The 27,952-nt window shown below is 46.8% G+C and overlaps 1 protein-coding gene across 10 annotated transcripts in view; it reads left to right on the top strand.

The window, feature by feature from the left end:
* LOC138569465 (uncharacterized) overlaps nt 1-27,952 on the top strand; it is a 2,298,575-nt gene that overhangs the window by 531,774 nt on the left and 1,738,849 nt on the right. For all 10 annotated transcript variants that reach the window (XM_069647455.1, XM_069647449.1, XM_069647446.1 and 7 more), the window contains one exon: nt 16,469-16,612. In XM_069647455.1, the coding sequence (XP_069503556.1) occupies nt 16,469-16,612 (144 nt within the window). The remainder of the gene's footprint in view (nt 1-16,468; nt 16,613-27,952) is intronic.

The following is a 27,952-nucleotide window of genomic DNA, read 5'->3' as shown; positions in this document are numbered from 1 at the left end:
AGCAGGGCCTCTGCACCCAAATTGCATTGTGTGACCTCCAGACTGCATTGATAGGCCTCTCTCGCACTAAACAGGTGTCTCAAATCTAGCTCACTCGCACATTTAGCAAACTCTCAAGTGAGACAGAAACCACCAGCGAATTACGGTGGTGGGTCACTCTAACTAGGGCCTCTAGCATCACAAGGCGAAAGTCCAAGCTAAGCCCGTCCAAGCCACCCAACCAGCAGATACCATTCCTAACCCACACAGCCTGCTCACCGCAGTGAACCGCGCTTAGGGAGACGGACAGTAAAACGAGGCACCGATAACACCCAACTTAATAACCCTTACCTCCCCACTTCCCCACAGACGGAGACCAAACCACCAGCGGACACCCCCTCACCAGCCACTACACCACAAGACCACAAGACAACCAGACCTAAGCAGGACCATCTAGACGTCACTAAAGACTAAACAACTCTCAATCCTACAATGCCGCGCAAACGACCAATTCCGAGGAAAAGACGAAGAGATGAAAGAACAAACACGCCAGAACAGCAACCTAGAACAACCACAGACTGGACCCCCACAGGCAGGAACACAAACCGAAAGAACTTTGAGAGAAGAGAAAAATCCCTCTAACTCCATACCTCGCAGACAACTGGCCACCACGGCAATCCAATCCAATCCAATCCAACCCAACATTAGAAACAGCAACATCAACCTAACACAAGCAAGTAGAAGAAGGATGGCCAAAACAACCAACAAACAGACGACCGACCCAATAACCCCCTACATCACCAAAGCAAGAGGAACTTCCAATCAACCACAACTCTCAGAAGACGAACCCGATGAAAACACAAAAAACCCAAGACAAAACCTAGAAGAACTCTTCGAAGACGCTGACGCCCCGAACCCCACAGCCCAACAAGGGGCCGACCAAGAAGGAAACCTCAACACCGAGCGGAAGACGACCGCAACAAAACCCAAACCAAACACCACCTGAAAAATTCACTGCAATCTAATAAACGCAAGATCCATGTCAAAACACTCAACCGAGATCTTAGACCTGCTCGACGACAATGGCATTGACATCTTGTTCATCACAGAAACATGGCTGGACGACAACTACAAAATCACTCTCCAAAGCTGCCTTCCGACCGACTTCAAATGCCTACAAATAAACAGGAAAAACAAAAAAGGAGGAGGCATCGCCATAGCATTCAAAGAACACCTGAAAATAAAAACTGACGAACCACTCAACATCCTCAACTGCGAAACTATGGTAATACACCTAACAGCGAGCCCAAAAACCAACATCACATTCATCCTGGTACACAGACCACCAACATATGATGCAACATTTGTCGATAACTTCATAGAAGCCACCACCAACTTAGCCATCATCCACAAACACCTAATCATCCTGGGGGACTTCAACATCTGGTTTGAAGACAGCCACGCCAACTCCCAAAACTCACTAATTGATCAACTCAGCACCATGAAACTATGACAACTAGTCAAAGGAGCGACACACTCTGCAGGACCACCCTAGACGCAATTTTCGCCAAAGAAAAACTGATCACCACAGCACCTCCGATACAAATACTATGGAGCGACCATCTCATCATCCCATTCGTGATTACTCTGCCTACCCAAGCCTACATCCAACATCCAAAACTCACAACCACCACCAAAAGAAACTGGAAACACGTCAAAGAAAGCAACCTATTCGAACAACTGGAATTAACGAAACCCTAAACTACAAACCTGGAGCTAGCTGACCTAGAGATACTGCACAAATGGATTGCATATACTATAGACAAGCTCGCCCCAGAAAAACCATTCACCCCATCAAAAAAAAGAGCAATGTCAAAATGGTTCACCCCACTATTAAACGACATGAAAAAGGAAAACAGAAAGATGGAATTGGAATGGAGGAAAGAATATAACCCAGGAAAAAAACACTGGACCAGAAACAAATTTGTGCATACAAGAAGGAAATTTAAAAAGCAAAGAAAAGACATTACGATGACAGAATCAACAATGCCACCAACACACAAAAAGAAATGTTTAACATCATTGAAGAAATAAGAATCCCACCAGGCTGCGATAACACCCCAACCCCCTCAGAAAAACTATGCAACGACCTGGCAGATCACTTAAAAAAAAAAAAATCAATGACATCCGCCAAACCATACAAAAGCGACCAACCAACCACGACATACAACCCAACTCGGAACCACAACACAAGCTTCGAAGCTTTCCTGAAATATCAGCAGAGGCATTCGCAATGCTGGTTAAACGAAGCAAGAAAGCGGGATCACCCATGGACCCATGTCCCCCAGACATCTACAAATCAATCCTCGTGCAAGGTTCACCAGCAGAACACCACAGAAACCTTCTAAATCTATCACTCAACAGGGACTGTACGAAGATCTTCAAATCAACATACATCAAGCCACTCTTAAAAAAACACAAGTGGTGACGTAGATGACTTTTCCCACTACAGGCCGATCTCCAACATCCCCTACCCAGCGAAACTTCTAGAAACCTACGTATATTAACTAATCCAAGAACACGTAGAAAAATACCATCTGCTGGACCAAGCTCAAATTGGTTTCAGACCAGCGAGAGGAACAGAAACAGCACTATCCATCTAGGACAACCTCAAAACTAACGCAGACTCAAACACTACCTCAGCCCTTATTCTGCTCGACCTCTCCGCAGCCTTTGACACAGTTAGCCACGACACCCTGACCAAAAGACTAGAGGACATAGGCATAACAGACACAGCACTACGCTGGACCAAATCATTCCTAGCAGACAGAACAGAAACCGTATGGATAAAACCTTTCAAATCCACTCCACGAGTCCACGATTGCGGAGTACCACAAGGATCCTCCATATCTCCACTATATTTCAACATCTATCAGACTCCGGTCATCAGAATCTTCAAAAAATACAACATTACATGTTACAACTACGCAGATGACACTCATCTACAAAATCAAAGACACCGATGCCGCCCATCCAACCCTAACCGACTGTCTAAAAGAAGTCTTCAACTGGATGGATGCCAACAACCTGAAAATCAACCCAGGAAAGACAGAAATCATGATTGTATCCAAAGACCAAGACCAAGAGAACGAAACCACCATCCCATGGCCAACAGAAATGCGAAACGCCCCAACACCATCGAAGGTAGTAAAAAATCTGGGCGTCCTAATGGACAACAACCTAACCCTGGAATCACAAATACAACAGTGAAGAAATGATTTTTCCTCCTCCGCACGGCAAGAAGAATTCTACCTCTCCTTCGCGCACAAAACACTCACTATCGTCGCCCTAATCATGTATAAAATCGACTATGCAAACAGCCTCTACCTCGGAATACCAGAATACCTCCTGAAGAAACTGCAACGGATCCAAAATGCAGCAGCAAGACTACTCCTCAAACTACCCAGTAGAGACCACATCACTTGAGCCCTAAAATTATTACACTGTCTCCCAGTAAAACATCGCATCACCTTCAAGACAATGTGCATAACGCACAGGGCAATCAGCGGACAAGGAGCAGAATTCCTACAAAATAAAATAACAGTCTACAAACCAACGAGACCCCTCCAATCAAGCAACGAAACCCGCCTGGAACTCAAACCATACCGTAAGAAAAAAAATCCTTCTACCACCTAGCCGCAAAAACCTGGAACAACATCCCAAAAGAAATAAGAAACACTGAAGATCACCTTAAATTCAGGAAATCACTAAAAACCTGGCTCTAGATCACCACAGACTAAACCAGGAAACCAAAACTGGAAAGGATGACTAAACCAAAAATACACGGACATCCCGGACCCGAGAGCGTAACGGCCATGGCACCTGGACTGGTGACACCGGCTAGACTGGAACACAGGCGATACGCACGGAGACTGAGTCAATTACCCAGACAATCCCACCAACACTTTCACCCGCCCCTTTATTAACTACCGCCAAGTACCATATGGGTGTGGAATTATCAAGATATTGGCAATCACCCCACTACCTGAGAGGTTGTCATTGGCAGGTGCATTGGCCACAGGAGTATGAATGGAAGATGAGGGGAGTTATGAGAGAGCATGTTAGAGGTGGGGGCTGGAGGAGTAAGGAACCTGTATGCCAGTCAGACCCAGATCAGGACAGAGCAGCAACAGGGGAGACTATGCAACGCCGAGCGCTTCAATTCAGGATAGAGACGCAAACTAACCAACCCCTACTAACAATTTCCCTTTCTGCATACACCTCTCAAACTCCAAACCAAACACAACCAAGACCTACAGCACAACAAATCGCACAAACTTCACTACACTACAACAACAAAACAAAAACTCGCATAGCCTTGCACAACAGTGCACGACGACTACCGGCCGCAAACACCCCAGGCCCAGCCAACGGACCCACCGGGCTGAGGCCGCCAACAGCACATCACTGCTCTTGTGCACTTTTCCTACTTCCTCCCACTAACTCAACCTCCCCTCCTGTTTCAGAGCCGCCAGAGCGCCAAGGGACCACTCCGGTGGTGATAGTGCACGGTACAAATGTCCTTTAACATTAACACCACAAAAGGAGAACGACATAGGAGAGGAAAATGTGCCAAGGATGACTTGATAGGAGCGGTCAGTAAGGAATGAGGTCAGCCAGTCCAGTGCCCGTCGAGATACTAAGGGTGTTGTGGAGCTTTTGAATGAGGATGGAGTGGTTGACCGTGTCAAATGCAGAGGAGAGATCAAGAAGGATGAGGACAGCTTGGGGGGGGGGGTTAGCGAAAGAAAGGCTTTCAATACACACAAGAGTTTTATATCCGTGCGTGTGGCTTTCCCATTAACAAAAAGACTTTCCACTTCTGCGGTTTACATTTACTTACTTAGATGACAGCGCAAGTGCAATTAAAGCTGGTTACAGTTACCGGCAAGGAAATTCTGCTGTTCAGGAGTACAGAGCTTCTCTTTCCGACTCCTAATTAAGGTTGCAAACTTCTGTTGCTTCCCAACTTTGTTTCTTCTCCTGCTACTTCTGCGTGCACTCTTGGGATCCACAGTCCTCTGTAGCACGGGTGTCTCTGATCTGGCCTCAAGGGAGAGACTCCTCTCCAGTCTCCCTCGGCTTGCTTCTGCACACAGGCCTTGGGAACAACAGCAACTAAAGCACTGCTTTTACAGCAATGAGGCACACCTGGCAAGACCGTGTGTTGCTTATTCACCCTTCCAGTGCTACCACAGCCATACAGGGTCTGAGAGCACAGGACCAACTTAGTTTGCAGGTGAAATATGCCTCCTCTCTACTCACTGTTGTCACACTTCCATGTGAAATGCTGGCTTTGTACTCCGCTTGTTCTACTTCTGCTACTGCCTACCTTCCAGCTCCTGCCCCAGCTTCTTTCTACTGCTCCCCCCTGCTGCAGCCTTATATCCCTCAAATCGAATAATTGGTTTCAGGTACAGGCCCTTAGGACTATTTGCCTGACCTGGTTTAGAACCATTAGGCTTGCCTGCCTGACCCCGTCTGCCTCTTCAGCCCTCTTCTTCACAGTCCCTAGGGACTTGTAGTTTCTCTTGGAAAAATGTGATTCCTCCAATTCCTTACAAGGTTGTAATATGTGTTTTCTTCCCCAGATATTAAGAGAAGAGTTATAAGATTGTAGTCCTTTTTGCAACAGAAGGGCTAGAAAGGGTCAAATGTTCTCTGTTCCTTTGATTTTATGGAGGATATAAGGTTTTGGGGGTATATAATAATGGTTTTCTGGTAATCCTAGACTGACCGTCATTTAAATGACAAGAAGCTATATCCTCTCAAGGAATGACATTACTATTGTCCAAGAAATCATAACATGTCTTACCCTGCGAAATGTCCCCACCTCCTTGAACCTGGTCCCCAAACAGGTGATCCTCCCGCAGCACACAACCCCCAGGATTGGGATCAGGAAGAGTCTGCCCTCTCCTTGCCATTTGGGAGGAGGCTCCAGGTAGGGTTTTAGTGGGGGGCGGGGGAGATCAGCAGAATTCTCCACACTGCGTCAGGATGTCAGTAACTGAAAAGCCCTCCTTGTGTCCAAAACAACCTATCCTGACACTCACACTTATAAACAAACAAAAAAAGGTGCAGGGAAATGTCTTTAACTTGATGTTAGTAAAAGTGTTCAAAACCAAAAGTATAAGAATGGCTCCTATGACAATGTTCACAGAGAAAAAGACCCTTGGATCGAGAAGGTTGTTCCCTTCCTCTGGATTCTTAAACAGGATGGCAAAAATGTCTCTCTAGCTAACAGTTCCTTTGGGTATTTACTGGACTTAGAAAGTTCTTGTTCAAACAGAAAGTTCAGTTAGTCTTTGTGTAGAAGTTCTTGTAACTTTGCAGATTATCTGGTATACTCCCCTCCCAAGAATCTTTATACAATTTTCAGTTGCCTGGTATACTCACCTGCCAGGACTTGTGTTTTACAGTTCCTTGATACAACTTCAGCTGCCTGGGGTATTCACCTGCCAGGGCTCTTATGCATATCACAGTTCTTTGATGTACCACAATTGCATGTACCATGTGGTGCTCGCTATATCTATCTATGGTAATATTTGTGTCTCCACGGCCCTCCTTACTCGCACGCAGCGTCTCTCTCCCTGTCCCGGCGTCATCCTCTGCTTCGCCAGCTCTTGTCGGTGTGCCTCGCATTCAGGAGCCTTAGTGTGGATGGCAACGTCTCCTCCTGCACTGTTTGTCTCCATAGTGTGGTTTCCATCTTCAAATGTCCCGCTCATTGAAGGTTTGGAAAAACTACTCTGCATGTTGTACTTTGAGCTTCTGTCACTTTGCACAAACTAGCTTGTTCTCCTGGTCTCCAGTAGCGGAGGGATATGGGAGTTGAAGTCCGTAACTTTCTTTGGGACTCCTGGATGGTTTTTCTCACAGATTTCACACAAATGCACATCAATACCTTCAGGACTCTTTGCCAGTACACTATAACTTTTGGGCAACCCCTTAATAGATGGAAGAAGGATCCCTCCACCTTCATTTTGCATTTCAGACATGTCTCCACTTCTGTTTTTCCCATCCTGTGTAAGCTTACCCTGGAGTAGTCCATCATGTGCAGTATTTTAAGTTGCTTGAGCTGAAGTCTTGCGGATATGTTGGATACCCTGACCGGTATTTGCACATCCACCCATTCTTCATCATGCAGCATCCCCAGGTCTTGTTATAGCTGGATCTAGCTCTACTCAGTTCCAATGTCGTGAAGTTATTAATTGTCTGATACATTATTGTGATAGCTTTCTTTTCAATTTGTTCTGTGGGAAGATTGACTTCTTGGGGTGTATGGTCTGGAACGTCAATTTCCTTCCCGAATTGGGTTTGCATTGCATGTTGTAAGCGCGTGTGCATAAGTGGGTCCCTTATCGTCAATGCATGTTGTTCGCACAGTTCCAGGAACGTTGCCAGTCTATCCCCGTTGAGTATGTCTCCCACTTTGATTCTCCTACTTGACCACCTCAATTGCCTAGCCATCTTGTATATATCCGGAATATTCAGATTCTCCCACAGCTGTGTTGGCTTAGTGACAACCTCTTTGTATGCCATGGCTCTAGTGATCTCTTTTTTTAATTTCCATGATCCTACTCCCATGATGGCGGTATATCATGCCCTCCGGTGGTCCATTTGCTTCAACAAGCTGAAATGCCTAATATTATTTCAGCGCATCTGGTACCCCAAGTCCCCCTTCCCAAACTGATTTAGTCAAAAAAGGTAACTCTCCCCTCAGGTTTCTGTTTCCCGACATGATTCCAAGAAGTAAGGAATGGATTTTGGTGAAGAGCGTCCCCCTTGAGCTTTAACTCGACTGCACCTACCATAACAGACACTACCCCATCACTTCCTAACTTCCCACGCACACTCTTACAGGGTGGGCTGTGTGTTTTTCTTTTTTCTTCTCTTTAGTTCCAGTGACCCCGTCCCACTTAGTGTTCCATTTAGACCTTGAAGAATGCAGTGGGTTTGGGGGATTAACATCTGCAATGCCTGCCTCTCTGAACAAGCTACCAATCAGGCACACAGACAGGCGATAAGGAAAGGAGAAATCCCAGAAAGGGCTAGTTAAGCTGTAACGTTTTTCAAGTGCTTCATTTCATATCTGCCTGAAAGAGTGCTCAAGACTACAAAAGCTTTCAAGTAACTTTGGTTGCTATTGCGTTTGAGAAGATGGAAACTCCTAAACTCAGGAAAATAAAAGTGTAGGGAAGAGGGAGATTTCACATAATCTGTGGGCAATATGAGATGGCAGTGGAAGGGGATAAGACCAGTGTTGAATACAACTGGATGCTAAAAGATTTCACTCATGCAGGCAAGAGAGGTAAAAATGTGGGGCAACTTCCTAAGCATGCCTGCGATCCCATAGTCAGTAGGTCGAAGAAAGATCTGCGTGCAGCCCTGAAAAAAATGAAAGCTAGAAAGGCACTGCAGAATTTATCCGCCTTCGCAAGCAGAAGTTCAGGAACTGGCTCATCACTACTAGAAGCCAACGTCTACAGACAGAGGCAGAGCAGATGTTAAAGGTGGCCTGTAGAAAAAACATAAAGGACCTCTGGGAAATAGTTTAATAACCGGGGGACTTTTAGAGCAGACCTGATGCTGGGCCAAGTGAGTGAGTCGATTTGGTATGCCCACTGCTCTAGGCTGTTTGCGGATCCTGGTGATCTAGTGAGAAGGGAGGGGGAGAGTGAATGTCCATAAGTGGGAGATCGACATTGAAAGCGAAGATCTGCAGGTGAGGATGAAGGGGCTCAACTCCTCAAGAGCCACAGGGTCAGATGGCATTTCAATTCGGCTTCTCAAAGAAAATCCTGGGGAGTTGAGCCGCCTGCCTATGTTGGTTTTTGATCAGATTCTTTGTACGAAACAAGTTCCATCCACTTGGTGAGAGGCAATAATTGTGCCCATTAACAAGAAGGGCGATCGTGCTGATCCTCAGAACTATCGGCCGATCACTCTCCTTGATTCTATGGGGAAACTCTTCGCCTCAATTTTATTACGAGATCTGACAAAGTGGGCTGTGAAGGTGGGATCCCTGTCAAATGGGATTTGTAAGGGGCGTGGGTACCTCCTTGAATCTCTTCGTAATTGGAGTTCTAAAACAGAGTACTAAAATCGGGGACCTGCATCCACATGGCCTTTATTGATCTGGAACAGGCCTTCGATTGTGTCAATAGGGTAAAGTTGTGGGCGAAATGAAAACAACTGGAATTGCCCCCCATACCGATTGGAGGCTATCCGCGCTCTTTGCGCGAATACGTCGGTGCAAGTAAGACTTGCCGCCACGGGGTTCTCTTTTAAAAGATCTTGACTTACCGGGGTTTAAAGCAGGACTGTGCTTTAGCTTCGCTATTGTTTAGCTTGTACATTTCTGACCTGGGTGAATCGCAGAAGGTTGTGAGGGCTTTCCCACTTAAAATCAATGGAATTGCCATTACCTGGGTCCTCTACGCGGATGAGCTTTTGTTCATGGATCTCACACAAGTTGACTTAAAGAGGCGAATCAAGAGCTTTGCTGAGTTTTTGAGAGACAATGATATGAAAGTCAATGTTAGTACATGAAAAATCCTGAGCATGTCGTCCGCCCATGGGAGGCCGAGTAAAGATCATGTTTGGTGGGTACAGAACAAGAGGATGGAACTGGCTCACCCCATGGTGCATTCGGGGTGGTCATTAATAAAAACATCGATGACAGGGCCCGTTACCTTTTGCTCTGCACCAAGAATAAGCTGCTGGTGAACATTTTTTGCAAATTCTCTCTATCATTTTACCGCCAAAAGGCGATGCTTATTCTTACCTGTGGTTCGGCGGGGAATGCTGAATATGTTTTGGAAGGTATGGGCATTATTAGAGGGTCTATTTTGGAGAAAGATTAAGTTACCCAGTTCACTGGCAATCTCAAACATTAGGCACAATCTTAGACTGCAGTCCTTAGAGTCAATTGCCCTCTGGAAGTCGATGGTGTTTTATAGGAAATGTAGGATGGCGGAAAGGGGACCGCCCTTTGAAATTTTCAACTCAATAGATAAAGCTACTGACCAACCTCTTAGAAGATGGTGGGAAAAGATGGAACAAATTCTCAGAGAGTAAGGTGGGAAGGGAGGATCAAAAAAAAAAATCCAAGACCAAGATTGGGTGGACCCGGTGCGTCAAGGATATTTTGAGACCCTGTCTGGAAAGAGGAAAAAAAGGGCCTGAATCCACCACCACAATATCTATTAACATTTCCCTCTCTGTACTACAGAGACTTGTTGCTTAGAGTGCGATTGAACCTACTGGCTACCAGGGAGGTGGACTTCGGCAAGAAACAGATATCTAAAGAAACTTTGCACTGTAGATATTGTGGATTCCCAGCAGAAGTTGAAACTCTGGTGACTTCTTGCACGGCTCTATCCGGCCTGCATGTTAACCACCTGCAAGCCCATAGGGACGATCGGCTGACAATATTGTATCTTCAGTGGTGAGAATGGATGTTAATGGGAGATAGAGTAAGCCCGTGCTTGGCGGTTTTACAATTAATAGAAGAAGTATGAAGTTGAATGATGTATTTTAATGTAAATGGTTAAATGTCTTATTTTAAGTAAGTGCAACCAATAAACATTTTTTTTAAAGTTACTCTATTTAAGGTATCACTTTTTTTTAACACTTCTACTTTTCGCTAGCAAAGTACAAGTATACTGACGTGTATAGTTTATGCAGGGATCCTGCCCTCTTATATCAGGTCCTGGTTAGAATAAGCATGTACCTATTGTATTTTTATTATTTTTTTGTTTCTGTCCTGACCATATTACCCCCAAGCTATCCCTCCTGATGCTAGTGATACCCCAGGTAAATGATGGTTCATCCCCCTCTTCACCTTATGCAAGGATGGAACCAAGCAGGGATACTAGGGAGTTCATGCTTATTGCTACACCTTTTATTTTTCAGCTTCTCCTCTATACTATCAAAGTAAGCCAGGATAGCCATCCTTTTGAGTTTTCTGAAAGCCATCCTTCTTGGCATTCATCCAGCCCAAAATGGCAAGTAAAGGTGTAGAACTCCAGTTTTCTGTTGATCACAGTAGTTCCAATTCAATTGACAATAGGTGTAAAAATGGCCCTATGTAGGTCTAAAGATATAAGAAATCTATACTACATTCTCCAATACGGACCCACTTTTTCAGGGCAGCGCATAGCAAGATTAGTGGTATCTTGCTTTATTCATTTTTACCAAAAGATACTCAGACCTCTTCCTGGTAGGTCTCGATTAAACTGTAATGCCACTTGGCTGGGCGTGCCACATGTATCTGCAATGGCACATTCGGCACCTGGTGGCTGCGGGAAGAGAAATCCAGGCTTCACATGCATCACTCCTTGCTGCGTGCATATTAGATGTGGGTGTTGCTATGGTGGATTCTGTGACTAATCTCAGGTATTTGTCCCTTTTTCCCAGTGTGGGAGCCACCCCCTTCGAGGCTTGCGAGGTGAGCCCGCTTCACAATACCTATGTTAGGGGTATGGGCAAATGGGACCTCAATGGAAGTGACTCCTCATTAGGGGACAAGGACTCCCATTCCGATGAGGAACCCCCTATGACCAATACCATATCTGCCTTTATGGGACTGTCAGCTATGAAGACTAATCTGTCATCCTTATATTTGGCTTCAAGCAAAGTGGGAATAAACCAGCTATTCAAATAAAAAAGAAATCTCTCTTTATAAAATCTCATCTATATCACTGGGACGAGTAGGACTTGGGATGAGAGAGAGAGCAGGGTATGCATGGTAAGTCCCCTGCTGTAATTACACCTTGGGGAGGCGGAACAGAGCAAAGTCGCACATACTGTGACTTTTGGACAGACAAACGTCGGAGTGAGATGCCAAACGTCAGAGTGAGATGCCGGAGAGCAATGGGAAAGCCATTGCCCAAACGGGAAACAAAGTCCAATGCCAGGTGGTGACATGACCACAGCTGCATCGTGGTTGGCGAAGGGCCCAACTAATGGTGCTGAGACCATCCGAGGAGGGAGAGCGGTGCGCTCTCAGCAGCATCTGTAGTCTGCATTCTGTTGCAGAGGAGCCAAGAATGAAACGCCAACAAGACCAGACACCGAAAGGGGGAAATGGGATGCCGGAGACTCGATTGTGCACCAAGACCCGCGTGGTTCCCCTGTGTCAGAAGAGATACAAGGGAGAACAGGAAAGGCGGGAGGCCGCAGTGGCAACGTATGGGAAAGAGAGACATTTTGTACCGTAACTATGAAAGTTGAACATTACATGAGCAGAATTGGAGTTCTATTAAGTCAATACAATGTGTGACGAATAACGCTGTAAGGAAAACTTCTAAAAGGTGCAAGCAAATACCGGGCGAGGAAGGGAGAAACCCCCAGGTAAAAATCCTTAAGGAGAGGAGAGAGAGCCCACTGTAAATCAGTGTAACAAGTGTGGTGAAAAGAGACTTTTTTTCAATATAACATTTTATTGGCATTTATAAACAGAGGCTTTATTATTCTTTGTGACATGCTTTTGAGTGAAACATAGTAAACAAGAAAAAGAAAACATGCCTCAACTGAGGTAAATAGAACAAAAAGACAAACGAAAAGGGGGAAAATAATGGGGGGTGAGTTCCGGGGTGGTCCGGGGGAGGGGGGTCGCGTCAATCTCGGATCGAAGTTACAGGGTATGGGTACTGTGGTTGCAATCGGGTAGGCAGCCATATGCGCCGGTCCAGGGGCCGCTAGGATGTTAGTCCATTTTAGTTAGCCAGCGGAGTGCTGGAGGTTGTCTGCCCACTCCTGGGAATCTTTCCACAAAGTCCAGGAATGGGCCCCAGGTGCTGTGGAACTTGTTTTGGTTGCCCAGGCGGATGGCAGTAATTTTCTCTGCTGCGGCGATGTCCCAGCATTTGACCCACCACATGGGGATTGCTGGGCCTTCCTGGAGTTTCCACAGCTTGGCGATTGAAATCTTGGCTGCGGTTAGTAGGTGTGTGCAGAGGTCTGCCAGATTGCCTGTCATCGGGAACTGTCCTTCTCCCGTGTCTCTCAGTAGGACAATCCCGGGGTCCCACGGTATTGATAGGCCTGTGATCTGTTGGATTTGCTCCAGGACCTCCCTTCAGAACTTCTCTGCCTTTGGGCATTCCCAGAGGAGGTGGAACAATGTTCCTGTGTCCGTGCAGCCCCTCCAGCAGTGTGGCGGGATAGCGGGGTTGCATTTGTGAAGGATTTCTGGTGTCATGTACCACCTGTAACAGACCTTAATGGCTCCCTCTTTGTTTGTTACGCATTTAGAGTTCTTGTGGGTTCTTCTCCAGATGCGTTCCCAGCTGGTCCTGTCTAGTTCTCGGCCTAGGTCTCTCTCCCACCGTGTCATGTAGGGCTCCTTAGAGTAAGGGTCTACCCTGTCCAGCAGCCTGGTGGAAATCTTCCCCCTGGGTGGGGTTGTCGTTAATGTGAGCTCCAGTGCTGTCAGTTCTCTGTGCCCATGTATTCTCATTGAGTCATGTGACAACCAATGACGGAGCTGGGTGTAGTGAAACCTCTCGGTTTCCGGTACCTGGAATTTCCCCTTGCAATCCTCGAAGGTGAGTAGAGAGTCTCCTTCTTAGATGTCTGCTACATGCTGCAGGCCGCCCGCCTTCCACTTAGAAAAAACGTTCTGCCCTTGGCCTTGGGTGAAGTCCGGGTTCTCCCAGATCGTAGAGAGTGGACCCACCGTGCTCCTGCAGTTCCACCTCCTTGCTGTCTGTTTCCAGCTGCTTACCGTGTTCCGGGTGGCCGAGAGGGGCCCGGCGTTAGGGGGAAAAGAGACTTTTATGGGAGCAGAATATGAAGAGAGACAAAGAACCCAGGAGAGAGGCATCCATACTTGCCATAAAGTCATACAAAACCCAGGGAAGATGAACCCTCAAGAATATAAATACTATAAGACTAAAGACATGACAGTGAGAAAGTATTACAAGGAAAATTGTCATAAAGCTGGCGTTAAGAAAGTACAAAACACGCTAGTATATGGAAGAGCTACCGAGCTCATGAGGGAAGTCTCAAGAGACTATTGGGGAAGATAACTGAATGAGCATATATTATAAACCAAGACATTTGAGTTTCAATAACCCCAGGATATATGATACTGTTTGAAAGAGAGAGCCCCTGGAAGGAAGGAAGGTAAGAAGAGAAATGACCAAGAGAAGAACGACATTCTTTTGGTCCTTTTGGAGTTATTCACGGTAGTGATAGTATTAAGTAGAGTTAGGTTTGGGATGCAGGACAGTTACTTTTGGACTTACTGACGACCGACAAGCACCTTTAGTTGATTTAGATAGGTAGGGTGTTCAATTTAGTAATAGGGAAAGATCAACCTTTTTACCTATAATTTAATTAAAGAAAAGTAATATGTCCTTAATGTGTCTGACATCTTCCAACCCACCATAATTCATTGTGGGGACCTCCGAGGATGTTCCTCTCAGATGCAGTGGTAAGCTCTTTGCCTCCCACTGTGGTAACTACCGACAGTGGGCAGGTTCTTATTCTGATGTATCACTTTGATAAATGGCTACATGAGATGCCTGTAGCATGCCAGTGCATATGTCTCTCTCTCTGCCTTCTTTCTCCTTTATCTGTAGCCCTCTGGCCTACCTGTGCCCTACTATTTACACATCACCTGCTTTCAGAGTCTGCACTGGCACTTTAATCATGAGTGGTGAGAGTGTATGGTGTGGGGAGCGTGTACCATCTAAGGTTTGGTCTTTATGTACCATCCTGGTAAAGATACACTCCAAGCAGGGCATGTTATTCTTTGGGACTTCAGAGTATTTTTCATGGACCCCTTGAAGGTGCCCAGAACCTGGAATACAGTTATATAACCACAGGAAGCACAGCTTAATAGTTGTATAGGAGGAAATGCAAACATCACAACCCTTTTAAGGAATGCCTCATTGCTAAAAGAAGTTCACACATTTACCTTGCATTATTACCTAGACATAAACTCCAGGATTGACTCCCGGTTGGGTGAAGCTTCTCAGTGAAACTGTGTGATCAAGCATTGGCGGATGATGGCGTATGCTGTCCATTATTCTCTGTGTTCCCTATCCAAGGTGCAGAGGTTGTTAAAAGGGTGTTATTTTCAAATTGTTCATATTATCTGGCATGCCCACATTCATATGTTTGATTAATAATAGGTGTTGGAATTGCCCAAGTAAATTTGTCAATCCCAGATGGATGACTGACCTGGGGTTTTAAGTCTTGCACAGATTTAAGAGACAAGCAATATTTGCTGCTATTTTATTGGCTTCATTATAATTAGCCAAAACCCACCCATGTCACATTCATACTTTAAAGGTTCGAGAAAGGTGTCTTTCTCTGCGTCACTGCACACATTAACTTCAGCCCATCATCAATGCTCTACAAAGGCTCTGCTCTTAGTGACCTACAGCTGTCTACTGCTGGCCATCACCACAGTAGTGGTCTTACAGCGCTTGCCCTTGTCCGAACTGTGGCATATTTTGACTCAGCCAGGGTGTCGCCAGACCTTTGGGGAAGAGGTGATAGAAAAGAGAAACTAGACAACTGAATAACCAAAAACAGAGGGGAAAAACAATTGGGATGAGTGAGAGGGAAAATGGCTGTTGAAGTAGGAATGCATGTTTCTCAAATCTTATTTGGTAACCATGAATGTAGGACTCTGGTAAGTACAGCTCGGATTAGAGCAGCATTTTATTATGATGGTACTAGATGTGGTTAGATGGTGAGTGGTTGCGTAATGGACTTGTGAGGTGTTCAAGCGGGCCCTAGTAGTGTTATGGGGTGTATGAGACTACATTTGAGAATGTACTTTCTAATTACCAGTTTAGTAATGAATGGTTAATCTGATGCCACAATGTGCAAATAAAACCACCTGGATGTGTCCCCTATGTACAGCGTTCTGTTGCTTCCCCGCTAGGTTTGCACCTGATAAATCCCATGCATACATAAATGGTAAGAGTTTTTTCTAAAAGCTTGGGCATTTACAAGCATAGCTCATATCACCAGAGTTAGGTTCTTATGTATATCCTCAAGCATAACTTGTTATTTCCAGAAAACAGAATAGTTCCACTAATTGAACTGCCCCAGTAACCATTTTCCTTTACTTCTTCTAAAAGGTCTCTTACAAAGTAACCATATCTGAAACCTTCTGTGTGATAGAAATATCATCTTAGCATTTGTTGATATTGGGCTTATTAAACTTTAGGTGGCATTGGTATGTGTGCAGCAGGTTTATTAGCGTGTGGATGGGGCACATGTAAAATTGTATTCTTACACTTAACACCGGGGCATTGTGTTTCTTTTAACTGCTTTGGATTTTGGGGGGGATTTATAATTTTGTGTCCCAGTTGCAAGTTTTATTTGATTATCTGTAATGAATTCTCATGCTTTCGTAGAATCTTGTTTATCCTGTAATTCTCTGTATCTCATTCCCTTACAGACAGTGGGCTGCGGGCTATGTGCTCCATGTCATCTTACAGAGGATTGTGGTACCTGCACAGTCTGCTTCCTCCATATTCAAAACCCAGAGCTTGGCAGCACATTGAAATGCATGAAAAGGAGGTGCTGCAAAATCATCAAAAAGGTGATGCACTGCTTATTTTTGTTTGAAAAATACCAATTGAGTTACTTTTGCCTTCATTTTTTACGTAATCGTGAATTACTTCAGATTCTTTTCTCCACTTTTTCAATTCTGTGACTTGGTTGTCTGTCATTTGGTCACAAAACTACCTTCTTTGCATCCAAGGATGGGTGAAGGGTAACCATCCTTGTCTAATGCATCCAAAGTAGCGATCATCTTATTTCTTGGAGGGGCCTCTGGTGACATACTATCCACAAGGCTCTCGCCATGGGCCTCCTTACACTTCCAACTCATCATGACCTGCTGCTATGGTCGGTGGCAGCTTTGCCTGTGCAATGGTCTTCAGCAGTGCCCTTTTCCCCACTAACAGACCCCTAGTGGCCACTGGCCTGTGGCCATAGCCATTAGCCACTTTAATCGGTGTATGGCATTTGGCATGCCACATCCCTAAGCCACCAGTAGTGGGTGATGGCCATGATCTCTCTTCACTTGGCCTGGGTCAGAACCATCTGCCAATGCTCGGACCCACCAAGCCACCTGTAGTCGGCACTGGCCATACCAATGGTCACTTTGCTTTGGTCAGGCCCTTTGGTGAATCACCAGCTCCCCCCCCAGCCATCCAATATGGTTACTGGCCATTACCTGCATCAAGGGCCTTGACCAGTGTCCCCTGTGATCTATGCTATGCCCTGTACCCCAGTCAGCCTCCCAAAGTGGCTACCTTACCTCTCCTGATATAGTCACTGTGCGTGGCAAGTGAAACCAATGCCAAAAGCCAAGCTTGTTCCCCCTGCCCCAACTCCCCCTACCCCTCTAAATTGACACTTTGCCTGGTATTTGCAGCTGTGATGTCCCTGTTTTTTGATTTTTCAATTGTTTGAGGGTGTACAACCCAGTCTGTCCTGGTGGAAAAAGGGTTTCTCTCTCTTTCTCTTTCTCTCTCTCTCTCTTCCTCTCTCTCTCTCTTCCTCTCTCTCTCCCTCTTTCTCTCTTACCAACGTGTTCAAACCTCTCTGTTATGTAGGGATAAAGTTAAGATAAAAGTAATTTGTTATAAGAATTATATATTTTAAGTTATATATTGTTTTGTATGACACTGGTCGTGGTTGTTGGAGTGGATGACGGTATGTCTGTTATATAGGGTGGCCGTATAAAGCGGGGCGGACAGTTGGTAAATAATGCTAATATGAATACAAAATGGCTCACTTTTTGCTGGCCACCCCTACAAGTTTTCTTAAACTAATGAAACGAGAAGCACGAATAAAGTATGATTTATATAAGGGGTTGGGTTTTGACGCCATTTCTGACATCCACATTTAAAACATATGTACTGATTGGCGCACTGCAGGAAGAAATGTGATAAATGAAAGCTGTTACGTGTGTGCACTTATCCCGCACGCATCAGGGGCTCCTAAGGTTTTAGTTCCACATCGAGTCCCAATTACAGAGGCACAACGCCTGGTACATTTTACACTATGAAGGATAAAGCCCACATTTCAGGCACACAGCGTGCAGTTGAGGAGCATTGATCTAAACCCAGTGTTATGCAATGACGACACGAAATACCGCCAGTGTCTACACGTACCATATTTTTCCTTGGGAGTTTACTCAAATGGCAACGACAAATGGCAGGGCAGCACAGTGACGTGCCCGGCAGATGGACTGATAGAGTACAGCAGAGAAGCAGTAGTCCAAGTAAAGACTATGGGTGCACAAATGTGGTCCCAATATATCACAAGGCTGACACGGATTGCAACATTGGAGAAGCCACTGCGAATGCATAGAGACATCGACTATGAACTTTCTTTTAGCAATGAAGGAACAGTTCCTGTTGGCGCAAACACACAGTGCAACCACACTCTTGTGATCCTTGATATGATGAAAGGTATGGCAGCAGTGATGGATTACTACTGGGTTTGTGGCCGACAATCCTACTCGTGGACGGGCAAGTGTTCACTGGCCACCCTGCACTCTGTGCTACTAGTAATCCGGGAAGAACACCTGAAGGGAGAAGAAATGCCTGTTGAGGTGCCAACAGCCACTCCAGCACCTTAAGAAGCAGAAAGAAGCTTGTAGAGCACACACAAATTTGTTATGCTGCCAGAAAAAGGACGATTTCAACAGCAGGGAAGAAAGAAGAGATCGAACTATGTCTCCAGGGACTCTTCCACACTGCTCAGAGGAATACTGATGATGAGTATCAACTTTTTAGCTCAGCAGAGACTTTTTCATATTTCTTGGCTCCTGGGGTATAAGCCGCCGCGGCTGCACTTTTATTCCCCCGGAGGATGCTGAGAATGGGTTACCATCCCACGTCATCGAGGCAGTGCACAATCTAGGTGTTCAAATGAAGAAAGAAGGTGGAGTTCAGAACACAGATTTACTATCACTTGCCTTTGATTGGGTCCCATCATGGCTGGAGGCAGCAGTAAAAAGACTGGTTCCTGTTATCGTCTTCTTCTGCACGGGTCTCCGATGTTTTGTTAATATAGACCCTAACAGTGCAAAGATGATGGTATCAATTGGGGGGGGGGAGATCTAAAACACCTTGCCATACAATAAACCGTGGAACTCAAACTAATATTTCTGGGGTTGTAGATATGTCGGGTGGGGATGAGTTTGTTACTATAGAAGTAATGAATGGGGGGAATGTTTGGAAGGAGCTAGCGCCTTCCTTCATTCCCAAGCTCTTTAGAATTAGGCAACACTTCTTTTAACTGTTTCTAGGCACTACAAGAGACCATAGGGGAGGAGGGGCACTAAAAGGAAGGCAGTTATTTAAATGTAAGGTCTAAATAACTATTAACTGAATTAATTGACTACAAACATTGCTGTGGTGTTTGGCCAGCACGTAACTCAGCAGCTGCTTTGCTGTCTGTCAAAGAGCCTAGGCAGGCTAAGGCTCATGCACACAATGCAGAATTATGGAAAACAAGGTTTTGAGGAGATTATAAGACCACATAAAAATATCAGTCGAATGAATGAAATATGGAGAGCATGGCTGGAAAATAGTTTTATATATAAAAGTTCATAATGTAGCATAATGATGAGAAACATGAGCTACAGTGTATTCTTGCACAGGTTAGCAATATGTTAAGTAGAATGGCCTAAAATCCCCGACCATGAAGAAAGGAATACTTTGCAGCACCCCTTGTTCAGAAGGACAGTTTTGGATGGAGCCATGCCAGTATCCAGTGACAAGTCATAAGTATGTAAGCTCCTGTCTAGCTCCAGTCTGCAGGAGAATGGGACGGTTGAGGGACCCCGTTCAGGCAGCAGAGTCTTTACTCCTATCCTCATGTCTGTATAGAATAAACTTGTTATCCTTGCAAGATAGACTCTTGACCTTAGTTCCCTAGAGGAGTGAACTTTAATCTGGTGTGAGTGTGATTAGGGGTACCGTATAATTAAGGGGTACCCCTGAAATTAGGGCCTACCTTACACCACCATTTCCATAGCCTGTCAGGAATTCAGTCTGTTTCCTGTAGAAGGTAAGACGGAATGTTTATTTGATCACATCGGAAAGACAAGAAAATCAGTAGTGTCCAGCCCAATACTAGACCATATATGGGACATAGGATTACGAACCCTAAAACACACTTTCACTGAAGCAGCTGTAAAAGGCAGATGGAATAATAATTATAAGGCACCAGACCCAACACCTAAGTGCCTAATTTCACAACCCACTCTAGAATCTGTTGTCAGCAGCAGCAGGCAGCAAGGCACATTCTCAAACACAGAAATGCGTGGTAGATGCCTTCGGAAAGAAAGAAATCAAAATTGCAGCAACCACAGTTAAGGCAGCGTACTCATTAGCAATCCTTTCTCACTATGATCGAGAAATGTGCCATAGAATGGCCCCTTTGCTAGACCATCTGCCAGATGATAAAAGGAAAGAAGCAATGGCACTGCTTAAAGAAGAAGAAGCAGCCATCCATAACAGATATGGCAGTAGACCTGGCCGAAACTGGGTTCAAGCAACTCAGTAACGATGTGGTCATGAAAGGACAAGGCTGGTTAAAATGCACAGACACTAAGCAGGATGACCAGCTCAAGGTAGTGGACATGCCTTTTGAGGGAGGTGACCTCTTTGGCACTAAGATCGACGAGGACCTTAGGGCAATCAAAACCGACACAGCCCGCTCACTCACAAGCGGCAAGGCAGATTTTTTTTCCGGCCCTTTAGAGGGGCATCTGGAAAGAAATACACGTACCCCTCTAGCAAGGGTGGCGATCATATACCAAGGGAACATATTCCTCCCAGGGATACAGGAGGTTCTAGCAGGGATATAACAAATCTAAAGATTTCCGACAATCTCAGCAATGCCAACAAGGAGCTAACCCCCTTTGGGGGAGACAAGGAAAACCATTACAGAGTATGCCCTCACCCATGGCCAAGTGAGGGGGGGCAGAGGGGAATGTGTCCAATTATGTTCAACAATGGTAACTGCATAAGCACAGACAGATGGGTCCTTCAAACAATTACAGATGGACACCTCCTAGAATTTGTAAACCCCTCTGCCTGCCCAACATACCACCCACGGCACAAGCTCAAAGCCATCTTCAAGTACTGGTGCAGCAGGTGCAGCAAATGTTGCAGAAAAAAGCCATTGAAAAGGTGTCAATCAGCCAAAGGATGAGCAGATTGTACTCTCTTTACTTTGTGGCCGAGTAACCGGGCGGCACTTGGTGCCCAATTTTTGATTTGCACAGTCTCACAAATATTCCAAATGGTGACACTGCAAAATGTCAAAGCTGCCATTCAAAGAGACGACTTCCTGGGATCCCTGGACTTGCGAGATGCCTATTTCCACATTCCAATAAAGCCCACACATATGAAGTCTCTAAGATCCGTGGCCAACGTACATTACCAATTTCGAGTACTGCTATTCAGGGTGAAGTCGGCACCAAGGACATTCACCAAAAGTCGAGCACCAATTGCAGCAACCCTATGGGGGAAAGGCCACCACGTCTATCCATATTTAGACAATTGGAAAATAAGAGCACCATCATTCCACAAGGCGCAACACACCATATCGGAGATGGTCCAAACACTCCAGGAATTGTTTTTTCCCGTAAGCTACAAGAAAATCTTCATTGCAGCTGGAAAACAATTTGCTTTTTTTAGGAACATGCTTGCTATTCAGGAACAGAGAGTACGGTCCTCCTCACAGAGGATAATCGTCTTGCTCAGACTAGTGCCAACGTTCAAACCAAAAAGGTTTGCCTCCATAGGCACGCGCATGCGCCTGCTAGGGACGATGTTGTCATGTATTACCCTGATCTCAAATTGGCTCGTGGGAGGACAAAGTCTACATCACCCCCGACATTGTCCACAAGCTGCAAAGGTGGAAGAACAAACATAACTCGACCAAAAGGAGCCCATTTCAAGAACCGGACCCCAACAAAACAATGATCACGGACGCCTCCAAGACAGGATGTGGGGGGCACACATCAGCCACCTACAAGTGAAGGGCCTACGGACAGCCGAAGAAGCCAAAATGCAAATCACCCTACTGGAGCCAAGGGTAGTTCGGTGGGCTCTCAAGTCATTCCTCTGTCCTTCAGGGGAGCACGATCGAAGTATTAACAGACAACATGACCACTATGTTTTATATCTCAATATCACATAAACAAAGGTGTACAAAATCATAACATTACCACCTGAAGCCCAAAGCACCTGGAAACGGGCAATAACCAAACAAATGAACCTTCAAGCCTTTCACCTGCCAGCAGTACAGAACAGCATAGCCGACAGCCTGAGCAGACAGTCGACTCAATCTCAAGAATCTGAGATCAACTGTCAACAACTGCTCAGAGTATTCAAGCGTTGGAGTCGCCCAGACATAGACCTATTCTCGACAGCCAGTAACAAGAAGTGCCCAGCGTACGCAGGCATACCTTAGCAGAAAGGCGCCAGGGGGGACGCGTTCTCGTTCCCGTGGACGGGCCAGTTTGCTTTTGCATTTCCTGCCATTCCCATCATACATTGGATGATGCAGACCATCATTGCTCAACCATGCAAGGTAATTCTCATTGCGCCATATTGGCCGAGGCAAACGTTGTACTCCGACCAGCAGCTCCTGGTATGGTAGAGCACCCAATACTACTATCAAGGCACCCGCAGTCATCTCCCAGGATCACAGGCAGCTTTTAAACCACAATCCCTGCAGTTAACAGCATGGCTTCTGACACCGCAGAGTTTGGAAGTCTAGTAATCCCAGAAGAATGCAGCAAAGTCCTAAAGTCCGCAAGGGCACCGACTACACAAGTCATATCAGCTCAAGTGGAAAAGATTCTGCGTGTGGTGCTAGGGGCAAGGCGTGTTACAACTGCTTTGTGTAACACCAGAACAACTGCTACCGTACGAGGACGGCTGGGTCGGAGGAGCCTCACACTCAATGTCCCATTGGATGGGGCTAGTGCACCCAAATCGAAGGTGGATAGCACCCAAAATGTTACTTTAAAAAAATATATCTATAAGGTAACCGAGGATTCCCAGCTTGTCGGCAGGGAATATTTGCAGCATGTGAATCTATGAAAGATGTCAATGCTTGAGTACAGGAGTTACAGGTAAGCGACTTACTCCTTGCTTCTCCTGGTCAGCCGATCACGAACTCTTACGATAAAATGCAGAGTTTAGTCTCATAAAGCAGAGATGTGGTGCATTAATACAACAGTGCCCCATAGTTGTGCAGATTGGGCTTGTAAAGGCAGAGAAAGGGGTCAGAAGTAAGACTCTGACATAGTGGCATGTTACGTTTTTGGTTATAAACTTTTATTTTCAAAATTAGTAGAAGGGTTGGGGAAATCCTATCTATATGTAACTCTGAGGGGTTTCCCTGCCTCAACAAAACTTAAGAATGTTTGTGTCATGATGTTATACAAACAAAGCGTCTTCGGTCCTGTTGCAAAATCTAAACTGACCCTGACACTCTAAACAAAATACAAGGTGTAAATGGGGATTTCTCTGAGCTATAGACGTAGGCTTCCTCTTGAAGTTTCAAACTTAAAGTTCTAAGGTGCAGAAAAGAAAAGAGATACAGTTCTACTAGGAAAGGGGGCTTCCCTTCCCCTCGATTTTCTCCAGGGGTGTTGATAACATTTCATCACAGTTCCAAGTTGTTAAAGGGGGAAAACTCTTCCTTTGAGCCTCCGTAAAAAGTATACAAAACACAGTTCTCTTGAATCCTTAAAGGGGTATGAGTCTTTCCTTTCCTTTTGTACACTTTCTCAATCCTCCTTCCTTTCCCTGGTATGCTATCTTGCCAGGGTGCCATTCCTTGTTCCTGAAAAAAGTGGTATGAACCTTCCCTTTTTATCCTTTATCTTCTTAAACCTGGTTTACTCGCCTGCCAGGGTATCATCACTTTCTCGCTTGGGTGCGAGTCCCAGACTCACGGTTTGCCTAGTTCGCTAACCTGGCAGGGCGTCTCCGCTCTCTGTTCGGCTTCTGTTATCCAGCTCAAAACACTACACTATTGTGTCAGCAACTCTCTCATTAACTCCACTGCCTTTTATGTAGGCTATTGTTCTCAACAATGTTCGTATCAGTAATAGTTCACTGTCTTTACTTGGGTTCCCTCGTGTAATACGCAGTGCCTGGCATTCACTCAGGAGCACCCTGGTAACCTGCTCACTCTTTCTAGGCTTACTGGCTCTGTGCAGCGTCTTCAGCCTTCCTTGTGTTTCACAGGCATCTGCGCTCCCGGTCCATTGACTGGCAGTGCACTTTGTGAATTATTCACTTTCCGTTTTGCCTTCCTGTATGTTCGGCAGCTCCGGCTGCCCGAAACAGAAAAGTGGTGAACTTCTCCAGACCTCGCTCCTCTACAGACTGTGTGGGTTGGCTGCTGTGCTGCGCTCTGCAGTTTGCTCGCTTGGCGTCCTCCACAGTGTCTGCATCATCAGGTGCCTCTCCAGTCTCTGGCTATATGGTTCTCCTGAATTCGCTTCACCTGTGTCCTTTTTAAATGTCACATTCTTCCTCTGCATTTTCCAATTACAAGAACACAGCGTTTGCTTACCGTGACCAGACATCCTCATTACTTCATCCCCCTTCCTCGTTGAGTCGCAAAAAGGACGAGGGAGTGGTAAATGAAGTTCTGGGTTAGAAACATCTTGGAAGTCAGTTTCTCTATTACAATAAGCCATACAGGAATGTTGCAATGGCACATGGTTGTCACTGAAAATTATGACTGAAGGGTTGTCCTGACTCAGTCTTTCCTGTCTCCCTGGAGCTTGACCTCGCTCACGTGGCCCTCCCGGAGATAGCACCCCCCAAGGTCTGAGTCAGGTAGCTTCTGCCTTTGCCTGGCCACGTAAGAGTCTTTCTTCCAGGGAATCAGTGACAAGTTTGTTGGATTTGTCACAGAAGTTATGTTAAAAGCGAGAGCAGCACCGGGAACAATACAGCACAGGTGCCAGAGTGCACGGCTAGTATTTGCCACTATGGGTCCCACCTGGGCATTGCAGAAAACAACCTAACAGATTGAACAGGGAGTTAACAAAAATGAAGCCAACATTTATGCTGCCATGTGGACTGTTCTGCGACAGGTCCTAGGATTGTCCCACAAATGGTGCATTTATTATGTCACAGTGCAAAATTAATATTGGCCAGAGCTTATTCGGTTTTAAAGACCACCTTATTGAGGTGCGGCGTAGGGGTTCTCACAATGTTTTATTACTGTAAATGATGTTTTAAATTGCTACATTATTACAAAGTATTTTCGAGAAAGTCAATGATGCATTTTTTTTTTCTTTTTTTAAACTTTGGTTTTATTAGCATTTTTGAAACATAACAAACGGGCACCTTGCATGTGCAGGAGCTGTACATAAGTCCGGCCCAACAAACCCCGCCCCTCCCTCCCTTCCTCCCCCCCCCACCCCCGTACAGCCCCACCCCCTCCCCTTTTCAGTTAAACTTGCACCGCAAAATAGGGAGACTTGGACTTTTCTTTTGTGTCCAGTACTTCCCGAACCCCCCAGGGCCATGTCCCAATTATATATCCGGTATACTTGCTGTTTGATGGGACGTTGGTAGTGGTGAAACCTCCGAGTCCTTACCAAGCTGTCCAAGTCTTTACGGGGTGCCCCCGTCCTCAGTCCTTGGAGTCATTCCGTTCTCTGTCTTTTGCTGGTGATGGTGTATTCATTTTCCGGAATTTCCGCGTGCCGGTTCGCTTTCTCCTGTCTTCCGACGGGCCAGGGCCCCTGGGTCTGCCCTTCTCCGGCCCCGATGGGCCCCTCCGGGGGTTCGTGTCTGCTACATAGTCTTGCAAAGCTCCCCGTATATCCTCTTCCATGATCAGGGTTGATCTTTGACCCATGTATTCAAAAGTCAGGGAGAAGGGGTAGCCCCATCTGTAGCGCACACCTTTTTCCTTGAGCAGCTTTGTGAGCGGGCGGCACATTCTCCGCTTGGCCAACGTGTAGGCGGAAAGGTCCTGGTATATGGAGATCTGAGCGTTGTTGTAGGTGATTTCTCAGGCCTTTCTGGCCTCCTCCAGCACTTACGTCTTTTCCGAGTAGTAATGAAACCGGACCAAGATCGCCTGGGGGCCCCCCGCTCTGCCCCCCGCCCTGTGCACCCTGTCGAATGTGAGTTCCGTTGTCATCTCTTCAGCAAACAGGAGAGTAATGATATCTCGCACTGCCCTGATGACGTCCCTCTCCGTTTCCCCTTCCATTTCGGGCACTCCAAACATTTTGAGGTTGTTCCTCCTCTCCCGGTGTTCAAAATCGTCCATCTGCTGAGCCCTCTCCTCGTCCCTCTTTTCGAGGGCTGCCAGCCTCATGTTTATATGTATGTCTTGGGACACTGATGCAGATTGGTTAGTCTCGACCTGAAGCAGTCTATCCTCGACCTTGTCCACCCTTTGGTCCATCTTTTCAAATTTCTGAGCTATATCAGAGCGCATGTCCCTGATTTCCTGTAAAATCGAGGCAAAGCCCCTTTCCATGGCCGACGAGGAGGGGGCCGTGTCTTTGGTTGAGCCATGGTTCTTTTTAGGCTCCCGCCGTTGTTGCCCCTCTCAATCTCCTGGAAGCGGTATGCCTGCAGGGATTCCCGCCAGCTCATCTGATGCTTCCCCGTGAACAGCAGATCCGATCTCCGCGATCCTGTCGGGGGGGGGTGAGGAGACCCCCCCCCCCCCGGTTTAGTCTGTAGTTGCCTTCCCGGGGTGGCCAGGGGGGGGCGCGTGCGAAAAGGGGGAGCTAAGGCCAAGATTCCTCTGGCTGGAATGGAGTGACCCCTGTTGGCTCAAGGGGGGGCAGCTATATGTTGCGGGGGGGCGGGCACACGCCCCACCATCGTCCGGCAGGGGCCTCTCACCCCCTCCAAATCCATCGCGGCAGGCCGGGCCCAGGGGGGGGCGGTGGAAGCAGCTGAGTTCGTGGGGCCAATCCCGTGGACCTCTTTCAATGTGTAGGGGGCGGAGAGAAGCCGCAACTCTTGCCCCCTTCCTATGGGAGCCTCTCCTCACCCTGATCCCCAAGGGGGGGAGGGGGGAGAACACACCCCACCAACAAGAAGTGGGGGCTTCGCACCTGGGTAGTCCCCAAATCCGTGGCGTTCTTTGTGTCCGGGGGGGGGCTGAAATGTGGAGGACCCCTTCACCTCTGGGGGCCTCTCGCGCGCCTGCTGCGCCTGATCCACCACACTCCTGTTCTTCCGAGGGCCGTGGCAACCCGCTCTGCAGATCTCCGATGGGGGCGGGGGCCTCCTCTCCAGGTCCCGCTCCACACGAGTGCCTCGAATCCGGGACGTCTCGCCACCCGCTGCGTGGGGGATCCCGGCGCGCTGCTTCCCAGTCCGGGAGGCGGGGAGAAGGGCGAAGGGAGCCCGTCCCCAGCTCCGCAGCGGGCTCCCCAGTCTCTCCAGGCCCGGCCCTCGACCAAGCCGCTCCCTCTTGCCGGAGATGGGGTGAAACGCGGGGGGGACGGCGAAGCAGGCGGTGTCCGCGGAGGCGCTGGAAGGCTTCTCCTCTCCCCTGGCTCCGCGGCCGCCCAGGCTGCGCCTCTCCGTGCCTCTCCTCACACACGGGTCCCGATCTCAGGGTCCCCCGGGTCGTCGGACTCCGCTCTTTCGTTCCGGGGGGGCCCGGGGGAGTCAGCCAGCTGAATCTCTCCGTTGGGCCGCTGGGGAGGTTTCGGGGGGGCTCAATCCCCTCTAGATGCCGGGCCTCGGCGGGAACGATATGATCAGGCAGCCATTGCCTGTGCGCCCCCTGGTCACCTCTCAATGATGCATTTTAATACACACAGTATTGGTAACATTGATCAGACAATGGTAGTGGCAAAGGATGCCAACATTTCCAGTTTCTTTCTGTTCTTCACTCC

This window comes from Ambystoma mexicanum, chromosome 2q, assembly GCF_040938575.1.
Source record: "Ambystoma mexicanum isolate Mex_15411 chromosome 2q, UKY_AmexF1_1, whole genome shotgun sequence".
Lineage (NCBI taxonomy): Eukaryota > Metazoa > Chordata > Amphibia > Caudata > Ambystomatidae > Ambystoma > Ambystoma mexicanum.
This window is presented reverse-complemented; position numbering and strand designations above follow the sequence as displayed.